The sequence below is a fragment of the Neopelma chrysocephalum genome, unplaced genomic scaffold (assembly GCF_003984885.1).
Source record: "Neopelma chrysocephalum unplaced genomic scaffold, ASM398488v2 Primary Assembly neopelma1_95194, whole genome shotgun sequence".
Taxonomy (NCBI): Eukaryota; Metazoa; Chordata; class Aves; order Passeriformes; family Pipridae; genus Neopelma; species Neopelma chrysocephalum.
In genome coordinates this window covers 20,036-30,273 of record NW_020923883.1, presented here as the reverse complement: position 1 = coordinate 30,273, position 10,238 = coordinate 20,036, and the positions used below count along the sequence as shown (strand labels likewise).

The window sequence follows — 10,238 nt, the reverse complement described above, 5'->3', positions numbered from 1 at the left end:
CATATTGAATGGAGAATTTGTTGCAAAGCTCACAAAAGACAGGGGCTACAGGAAAGGAATTAGTCCTGAGGTGTGTTTCCTGCTTAAGCATTGTAGCAGAGAGATTGTTCTCCCAGTTCAGGAGGCTGCACTGAAATTCCAACTCTTTTCCTCTCAGAGGTGAATATTTCAGGCAGGATCAGAAATGAGCACAGGATCCTGGGCAGTGCTGAGCCTTCCCTTGGGGGTGGGCACTCTCCTGTCCCAGCCCTTGGCTCCTCTGTGGGAGGGCTCCTGTCCTGCTCTGTCCAGCACAACTGCACCTCTGGGCTGGCACAGGGGACACTTCACAGAGCTGCCCTTTCAAGCAGCGCTGCCCTGCTCTCAGCACAGATCTTGGTGGGGTTTTTAAAGATGAATCTGTGTGTGAAGTCCTCTTCGAGGCAGCCCAAGGGAAAGTGCAGGGCAGATGGGAAACAGACTGAGAGGCACTGCAGCTCTTCTGGCTCTGCAATAAGCAATGGAGAGCTCAGCCCTTCTGCCTGTCCTGTCTCAACACTCTTCAGATTTGTCATCAGAAAAATTTGACCCTAAAAAAACACACCCCAGGTGTTATGATTGTAACCAAAAAATCCAGTCAAAATTGTTTTAAGGATACACTGTGTCTTTCTCCTGCAGCCCAAATTGCTCCAAGACACCAGTACAGGAATTGAACTTTTCCATCAAAGTTGGGTTCCATGTGACATCCCCTGTGATCATGAGAGTTGTCCCAAAACAGCTCCATGTCTGCACTGCAGCAGAGCAAAGCTGAGTCCTTGGCAGCACACGGCCATAGCTCCTGCTCCTCACAGCACCCTCAGAGAGCACAAACCAGAGAAAAGAAATACATTAATTTGGAGGGGATTTCCCTGAAAAGTGCCCTGGCTTTGCTGAGAGGGGGCTGTCTTAATTGTTCCCTGTGCTTTCCTTTTCTGAACAGACCCTGTCCTAAGGAACAGCAACTGCCCAACAGCAGCTCCATGGCCCAGTTCCTCCTCCTGGCATTGGCAGACAGGCGGGAGCTGCAGCTCCTGCACTTCTGGCTCTTCCTGGGCATCTCTCTGGCTGCCCTCCTGGCCAACGGCCTCATCCTCAGTGCCGTAGCCTGTGACCACCACCTGCACACCCCCATGGGCTTCTTCCTGCTCAACCTCTCCCTCACAGACCTGGGCTGCATCTGCACCACTGTCCCCAAAGCCATGCACAATTCCCTCCATAACACCACAACCATCTCCTACATAGGATGTGCTGCACAGGCCTTTTTCTTTCTATTCTTTATCTCATCAGAGTTTTCCCTCCTCACCATCATGTGCTACGACCGCTACGTTGCCATCTGCAAACCCCTGCACTACGGGACCCTCCTGGGCAGCAGAGCTTGTGCCCACATGGCAGCAGCTGCCTGGGCCACTGGGTTTCTCTATTCTCTGCTGCACACAGCCAATACATTTTCCCTGCCCCTGTGCCAGGGCAATGCCCTGGGCCAGTTCTTCTGTGAAATCCCACACATCCTCAAGCTCTCCTGCTCACACTCAGGCTTCCTCAGGGAAATTGGCCTTCTTATAGTAAGTTGTTTGTTAGGTTTTGGGTGTTTTGTTTTCATTGTTTTCTCCTATGTGCAGATCTTCAGGGCTGTGCTGAGGATTCCCTCTGAGCAGGGACGGCACAAAGCCTTTTCCACCTGCCTCCCTCACCTGGCTGTGGTCTCCCTGTACCTCAGCACTGGCATGTTTTCCCACCTGAAGCCCCCCTCCATCTCCTCCCCACCCCTAGATCTGATTGTGTCAGTTCTGTACTCAGTTGTGGCTCCAGCAGTGAATCCCCTCATCTACAGCCTTAGGAACCAGGAGGTCAAGGATGCCATAAGGAAAATGATCACTGGAATCTTTTCAGGAGCAATAACCTGTCTCATTTCTTCTGCACAACACTCATTGTGTAACTGTTTACTGGCCCAGTCTACTTTCTAAAGCTTTTGAGAGTGGTGGTGTGGGCCGTTTCCTATATTTTTTCCTCTTTAAATGTTGTTAACACAGAAATTTATTCTTCATCTCATACCTAATTCACTCTCTAACTTTTTGTTTTGACCCAAAGTTGTATAAATGAGGGATCATTCTCTGTGTGCATTTAAACAAAATAAAAGTTCCTTCAGCAACTTCTTTGCCAAACATCCTGCCTTTGCTATTCTGTACATGAGGAATCACAATCTCTGAGTATAATAAAGGACTTGAATTCTTTTTTCCAGATTCTCCCTTCAAGAACTTCCCTGAGGCTGGAGGGCAGTGCCTGTGTGCAGAGGAGAAGGGGTAAAGAGTCCTGGTGCAGGAGCACTGCCAGGGAGCAGCAGCTCTTGGGCTTTTCAGAGATGCTCTTTTTCCACTACCTCCCTCTCCTTTCTGCTCCTTGCCCAAGGCCTGAGTGCTCTGGCAGCTCAGTCCCTGCTGTGTGTCACTCCTGTGACCATGGGCAGGGACAGGCCCTGGGCACTGCTGGGACAGAGCTGGGCTCCTTAACATCATTTCCATCATGAAAGGGGATCCCCCTGGGCAGTTCCTGAAGACTTTGTTCTTTTTGAAAGGTTGGTGTAAAGAACAAGGCCAAGGAATAGACTCTCCAAAGTCTCATTGCTTTGCTTGTTTCTCCATGTAGACAGTGCAGTGAGAGAAGCGACTCACTGGGGTACCTGAGGGACTGAGGGCTGGTTCAGCTGTTCTGTGCTGGTGGCCAGTGGCAAATGGTCTCCAAGTCACCTGCCTGGGGCTCTGCAGCTTGTGAGGGCTCTGATGGCAGGTGAGGACTTGTCTGTAGGAACTCAGGAAGTGCAGGAGAGCACAGAGGATCTGCAGGGACAGCCCATCCCATCCAGTCAGCAGGGAATGGAGCCCTGGAGCAGAATCCTGCCCAGGGTGGAGTTATCAGAGATCAAGTCCTAAATCTCCCTGTGAACTGGTAAAAGAGAGTTCTGCAAGCCCAGGGGATGCAGCAGGAACAGAGAAAGGACTCTGGCGAGTGACTCGTCTCACCCACAGTGAACTCCCCTTGTGCCTCCCCAGTTCAGGGAGGGCTGTACCAGAGCCAGGGGTGGGCTTTCCAGGAGGGTGTCCTGAAGAACTCTCCAGCCCACAGGCTGGATGCAGTGGAGCCCTGCCCTGCCCTTTGTGCCATTGGAAACAGCCCCTGGTCCTGCCCAGCCTTGTTCTTGGCTACTGAGCCTTCCAGGACTATGGCAGAGGGTGGAGAGGAGTGATCCCCATCCTGCTGGCTCTGCTTCCCACCCCGACCAGCATGGCCAGTGGAGGGTCAGCCCAGGGTGCCACAGCCCCTCCCTGTGCAGAGCAGCACCTCCAGCTCAGGGCCCTGCAGGGATCCCAGGCTGGGATCTGCAACTGGCCAAGGCAGCCTGGACACACTGACCTGGGCAAAGGGATGTCCCCGGAGAAGAGCAAGGGAGCATTTCTGGGCCTGCAGAGAGGAATCCCTGACACAGAGAAACCTCTTTCTGCAGCCCCCCCTGGGGACAGGCTGCTCTGTCCCTGGACCAGGACTCTGTGCTGGGCTGGGCAGAGGGGCTGGCACTGAGGGGCACAGTCAGGCTGTGCTGGGCATCCCCTGGAGGTGACACCAGGGCTCCTGCAGTTTCCCTGACCTCCATTTCCTCCTGCCATGCAGAGTGTCCAGCCCCTGAGCTGATGGGGATGCTGAGACTCCTCTCTGTGCCGCAGGAGCTGCTGTGCCCTTCAGAGGGGCTGGGGCTGTGGGGGGAGTGCCCAGAGCTCTGCAGCACCCTGGGCTGGGCACTGCTGTGGGGCCAGACCAGACTGGGCTGCTCCACCAGTTGACCTCTCTAATGAAATCACTTCTAGTTTTCTCCTGAAGAACCATGAGAATATGTGTTCTGTCCTGAGCACTAAACTGGAACTATGGCATAATAGAAAAGGTTTTGGTGCCAGGGATATTGAGAAGGCTGGGCAGTGTCACCGGGACACCTCTCCCAAACCCTTGGAAAGGCCAGAGCCATCCCAGAGCTTCCTGGGGCCTTGGCAAAGGCAGACATGGAACCAGTCTGCAAACAGGGCCGCAGGGAGGGTTGGGAGAGTTCCAGACTGCTCAGGCTCAGCAGGGAAGGGGATAGGGCAAGTCCTCCTGCAGCCATTGCCAGGCATGGGAAGGACAAGGCAGGGATTGCAGAACCCCTGTGGGAGGGAAAAGAAGGGGATGTTTTGTGTCCAGACTTCAGCAAGGTTTTTGGCGTGGTCTCCTGTGTCTCCTTAGAGCCAGACTGGTGAGAGCTGGACTGGACAAGTGAAACATGTGGTGGGTGGGAAGCTGAATGACTGATGAGGGTCAAAATCATGGAACAAATTCCTCTTGGCAGCAACTCCCAGGTGACATCCATCAGGAACCAGCCCTTGACCATTCTTATGGAACATCTTTATTATGTCTCTGGATGATGGGATGAAATGCACTTTCCACTCCTTTGTGGATGAGGCCAAGTTGCAGCGAGTCTGTGAGAAACCTCATCTAGTTAATGGTGACTTGTACTAAAAATTTGGTCAAGATGAGTGAGTTGGATAAACTTGTCTTGCCATCAGGTGCCCAGCAAGGCCCAAGACAATGAAGAAAAAACTCATGGGTCAGAGGAAAAGCGATTCAAAAGGGGGGCAAAAAGATCAAACACAACCAAACCAAACACAAACAAACACAGAATGACAGAATAGGATGAGCTGGAAGGGATCCACAAGGACCATCCAGTCCAACACAACTCTTCCATTGCCATCTGCCCCCACCCCAGCAGGCTCTGGAGCAAAGCACGGCTGAGGTCCAGCCCAGCTCTGCTCTGACAGAAAGAACCTGCAGTCAGGGACAGGAAGAGGACAAAGTCTTGTTTAACCAGCCTGAGGAATTATGGGCTCAATGACCTCCTGTATTCCTAGGCACTTGAATGACCCTGTGGATCAGGTTTGGTAGCAGGGAGGGGGCTGCAGGTTTCCCTTAGGGAAGAGGAGATCAAGAGTTGACTCTGTGTCAGAGAGAGCCAGTTTCAGGTGGCTCCAAAATGGACCAGCCAATGCCCAAAGTTGAGCCAAAATGCAATTCCAGAGGCACCTGTGTGATAACCCTTTGGAGAAAGGATAAAATCCAGGGTGCTGGAACCCAGAGAAGAGTGAGAGAAATGTGGGAAAAACAAACCTGTAGACACCAAGGGCAGTGGAGAAGGAGGAGGAGTAAGAGAGAGCCTTGGTGAGAGAGAGCCTGGAAGCCAAAAGCCAACCCCCCAGCCCTGAGAGCCACAGCTGAGCCCAGCACAAAAGCTCCTTTAGGTCTGGAGGTTCTTTGCAGCAGCTTTGTAGCAGAGCTGCCAAATGGGCCATCAAAGGGGATGCTGAGCTGGGTCTGAAACCTGGGTGATCTTTGTCAGCCTTGGCTCTGTAGGATAAGAAAGAACTATAGAATCCTAAATAGTTTGAGTCAGATGGGACCTTTATAGGTCAACTAGTCCAACTCCCCCACAATGAAAAGGGACACGTTCAACTAGATCAGGGTTCTCACAGACTTTCTAAACTGACCTTGAATGTTTCCAAGGGTGGGGCACCTATGACCTCTCTGGGCAACCTGTGCCAGTGTTTCACCACCCTCACTGTAAAAAAATTCTTCCTTATATCTAGTTCAAATCTACTCTTTTTTAGTTGAAAACCATTTTCACTTGTCTTATTACAACTATGTCTGTGCCCATCCTTCTTATAAGAATGATCTCAGGAGCTCCTGACAAGCCTTGACCAAACCAGCTGAGCAATGAAGAGCCCCTGGACTGGACCAGGGCTGTGGTGAAGTGTCCCTGGACTGGACCAGGTGCTCCTGGATGATATAAGTGGGAACAATCCAGAATGGAACAGCTGGGGAACACAGGATAATCAGTCATCCCATGAAAGCCTTGGAACATTCCCTGCCTGAATCACAGCCCAAATGGAACAGTTTGGCTACAATTCCCAAATATTTTGGAAACTCCAGTCATTCCTGACACGAGGATGGAAATTCAGCAGATAACTAAAGCCAGTCACCTTGGGAGCCCACAACCAGCGGGGCTGAGGGAGGCCCTGGCAGCTCCCCAGCACCTCCCTCTCAGTGGGACACCTCTGGCAGCCTCTCCCAGCTCGGGAACCCTCCAGTTTGCAACACTCCAAAGACCGTCGCTGATACCCAGGACAATTCTGATCCCCCTCAACAAACACTCCTCCAGCTGTGACCCTTGTCTGTTGGGAAACACAAAGGGATTTGGGGGAGTGTTTCCCTGACAACAAGGAGAATTTGGGAGAGGGACCTTTCCACACCCAGCTCTTGATGTGTCCACACATCTCTGCCTGGGTGTGGGTGTGAATTGACTGTGCTGTGAATGTTTTTGTTGTGAATCTATAATTCAGTCACTGTTAAAATTGTAGCAGATGCTATTGAATCACTTGATAACTGTTCAATTGGTCAAAAATTAAATGCTACTAATCTCTTTTGCCTCCTTATCTTTGTGTCTAAATCCTTTGCATCCTGACCCTCTTGCATCCCAAGGCTCTCCGGAAATCATTCCCTTTCATCAGAAAATATATTTTTCGTTACGTCCACTTTAAAATCTTCCTCCTTAGCTAAACTACAAAACAACTCCAATTAGTTGTTCAAGTCTTGAAGACTTAAACACAATTAAAGGAAGGGAAATAATTTGTTTTTCAGTGTTTTAATGTGTCCCACAGTGTGTTTGGAGTTGCATCAGCTGTCAATCCAAGATGGGCCATGTCAGAACTGGTGAGGTTGGGGGATGAGGAGCAAGGTTGATCATCCAGGGTCAGTGTGGATCTCCTGAGGAGACACTCAGCATCAAGATCACTTGGAGAACACCTCTATCACCTCTTCTCTGAACTAAAAAATATCCATCATTGAATTAAAAAAAAAAAAGTACACATTTTCAAGACTTGTTTTGAAACTGCCTTAAAGACAATTAAAGGAAGACAAAGAGATCCTGAGGGATTTCTGGAATTTAATGAGCCCCACGGTGTGTTTGCAGCCCAGCCCATGATCCTGAGGTACTGAGAGAAGATTGAAGCAGCTGCTGAAGAAGTCAGAAGCCCAACTGCAAGTCCCTTGAAGCATTGCTGGGCCCCACTGAGGGCAGGCACTGACAAAGCCTCCCCAGGGACTCCTTGGAGCAGATCCTTGGAGGCCAGGAGTGCAGGCAGACAAAGGCTCTGGGCAGGCCCCTGCAATGCTGAGCAAAGCCTGCCTTGGTTTTGTGGAGCACAAAGGCCAAGGCCTGAGCCCCAGGCCCTGGCCCAGCAGATCCTGTCCCTCCCGGCTGGCTCAGGGCTGTTTGGGGGGCAGTGGGATGGGAGGGGGAGGAACAACCAAGGCCCAAAACTGGGCAACCCCTGCCAGGCTGCTGAGGGAGGGGCGAGGCAGAAACCAAGTGCAGAACCTGCCAGGCAAGTGTCTTGTGGTGGCCTGAGTGGCAGAGGCAGCTGCCAGAGGCAAGGGGACAAAGGCCTGGGTGCCTTTGGGCCTTGCAGCCCTGCCAGAGCCCTTGGCCATCTCTCCTGCAGGCTGTCCTGCCCTGGCCCTGCTGCTGCTCTGGCCTTGCAGGCTGCACACACCCCTCCTGCTTTCCCACCCCCTCCCAGCAGCATTTCTAGACCCTCCCTGATGTCTCTGCACCAGCTCTGGCTGTTCCCTGGAACACAAAGTCATGCCATCACCCTCTAAGTGACCTCTGGAAGCATAAAGTTCCTCTTTGAATAACATTCCTTTTTCCTCACCTTTAGTCTGAACCTTCCAAGCTGCACTTTAGGGGTTTCTTTTTCTTTCCAGCACCAAGAAAAGCTCCATCCTCTCAGATCTGCTCTAGACCCTCTCCAGTTCTTCCTCATTCTACCAGAATGGGGAACCTCACAGACAGACAGACCAGTCCAGATGTGGTGACCCCAGGGCTGAGTCCAAGAGGGTGACAACTCCCTTATCTGGGTGGCCACATTCCCCCCAAGGCAGCCCCATGTGCAGTTGGCCTTAAATCAAGGGGCCATTCTAAGTCTTTGTAACGTCACGGAATCAAGTGGCACCGTGACACTGCAGGGCCTCATGGAACCAAAGGAATGCAGGGACACTGTGGAATCTCATGGAACCAAGGGCCCACTGTGACGTGCAGGGTCTCTTTGGAACAAAAGGAACCCTGAGACATTTCAGAGCCTCATGGAACCAAGGGGCCACTGTGCCTCCCCAGAACTCCATGGAATCAAGCAGAGCCGCTGCCTCCCCCCCGCCGCCGCACGGACCGGAGTCGCTGGCTCTGCCCCGCTTGGACACCTCTGGAGTCAGCGTGTTCTTGGGCAGCACAACTGATCTCAGACCAGAGAGTTTCCCAGATTTTGCTTTGCCCCCTCTTTCCCGTGGTTTTGGTTTTTGTTCTTTGTTCATTCAGGGGGAAAAGGGGGAAGGGAGGCACGTGTTGATTCCTGTTTTTATCTGTTTACAAAAGGGAGTTGGGTCAGGCGGGGAGAGAGGAGGCAATTTCTCTCTCTGCTGTTGCTTTGAACTCTTCTGTTGGTATTGCTCTTTTTGCTGCTATATTTCTCATACGTAAGCTGCTATTTTTTTCACTTATACCTCCTTGTATTTTGTCTCCTTGTACTGGTGGGGAATAAAAGGGGAGTGAGTTCATTTTATTGGGGTTCCCACCCCAATATGTGTCTTTAAACCAGGACAGGTTACTCAAGGGCTCCCAGAAATTTGGAATCATCCACAAAGGACTTGAAAATCCATTTTGTCACATTTTACAGAGAGATGATAAAGATCTTCTATAGTGGTTTTCAAGAGCTGGTCACTGAGGGATTTCATCAGGAAGTTGCTGCCAAGAGGACTTTGTACCATGGATAATATTGGACACTCTGTATTCAGCCAACTTCCCACCCACCACATCTTCCACTTCTTCAGTCCAGCTCTCACCAGTCTGGCTCTAAGGAGACACAGGACACCATGTCAAGGGCCTTGATAAAGTCAACATCCTCTTCTTTTCCCTCCCATAGGGGTTCTGCAATCCCTGCCTTGTCCTTCCCATACCTGGGAATGGCTGCAGGAGGACTTGCCCTATCCCCTTCCCTGCTGAACCTGAGCAGTCTGGAACTCTGCCAACCCTCCTTGCTGCCCTGTTTGCAAACTGGTTCCATGTCTGCCTTTGCCAAGGCCCCAGGAAGCTCTGGGATGGCTCTGGCCTTTCCAAGGGTTTGGGAGAAGTCTCCCGGTGACACTGCCCAGCCTTCTCAATATCCCTGACACCAAAACCTTTTCCATAGCCCACACTTCCAGAGGAGTGCCCAGGACACAACTCAGGTTGTCCTGGTGATTCTGGAGCATTAGAAGGGATTTCTTCCTCGAGGTCAACCCCTCCAATTGGATTTGAGTGCAGCTGAAAGGTTTCGTCAGCATTTTCCCTGGTGCCTCCCTGCCCTGAAGGTTTGTGGCCATCAGGCTGAAGCTGAGGGGGTTGGGCAGGTGCCTGAGGAGGGTGTAGAACAAGGGCTGTGTCCAACTCTGCCAGGAGGGCTGTGTTGGGCAAGGCTGAGGAGGCTGCAGAAAACAGTGGCCCTGGGGAAGTGAGAGGAGCAGGTGGAGAGACCTTGTGCCTGCCCACGCTGGGCAGGAGCTGCCCCAGGATGGCAGCTCTGAAGTACTCACAGGATGTCCCTGTGAACAGGAGGGGAAGACTGGATCTGAAAATGAAACCTGGAAAGCAGAGAGCAGGAGTGTCATGGTGTCACTGCAGGAGAGTTGCAGCCCTGGAGCAAGGTCACAGAAGAAGTGACCCTGCCCTCAGAAGATCCCACAGCATCCTGGAGATGCTGTAAGGGAGCCCAGCTCTGCTTCACAAGTTCCCAGGGCCTGTCCCTGCCTGTGCTCCAAGGGCTTCCAGCCCCCAGGACTGTGCTCAGAGAGCACTCAGGCCTTACAGCGAGAAAGGGGCTCAGGAGGACAGTGTGGAAGTGGCAAGAGAGCAGCTCTGCAAAGACCAAGCACTGCTGCTCCCTGGCAGTGCTGCTGGGCTGGGATTATTGTTCCCTTCCCGTTTGCAAATACACCCTGTCCTGCAGTGTGCTGTCCTTTAGGAACATCTAAGAAGAAGAGTCTTTGACAAAGTAGGCACTGCAGGGTTCTTTATTGTGTTTAAATACTCAGAGAGGACAATTCATCATTTATAC

At 51.9% G+C, this 10,238-nt stretch overlaps 1 protein-coding gene across 1 annotated transcript; it reads left to right on the top strand.

Moving 5' to 3' along the window:
* Nucleotides 1-958: 958 nt before the first annotated feature.
* LOC113980785 (olfactory receptor 14J1-like) lies at nucleotides 959-10,155 on the top strand (the record flags this gene model as incomplete). The annotated part of the gene is made up of 2 exons (XM_027708002.1): nucleotides 959-1,903; nucleotides 10,098-10,155. Coding segments are annotated over 2 exons (1,003 nt in total), but the record flags the coding sequence as incomplete, so codon positions are not given.
* Nucleotides 10,156-10,238: the final 83 nt, after the last annotated feature.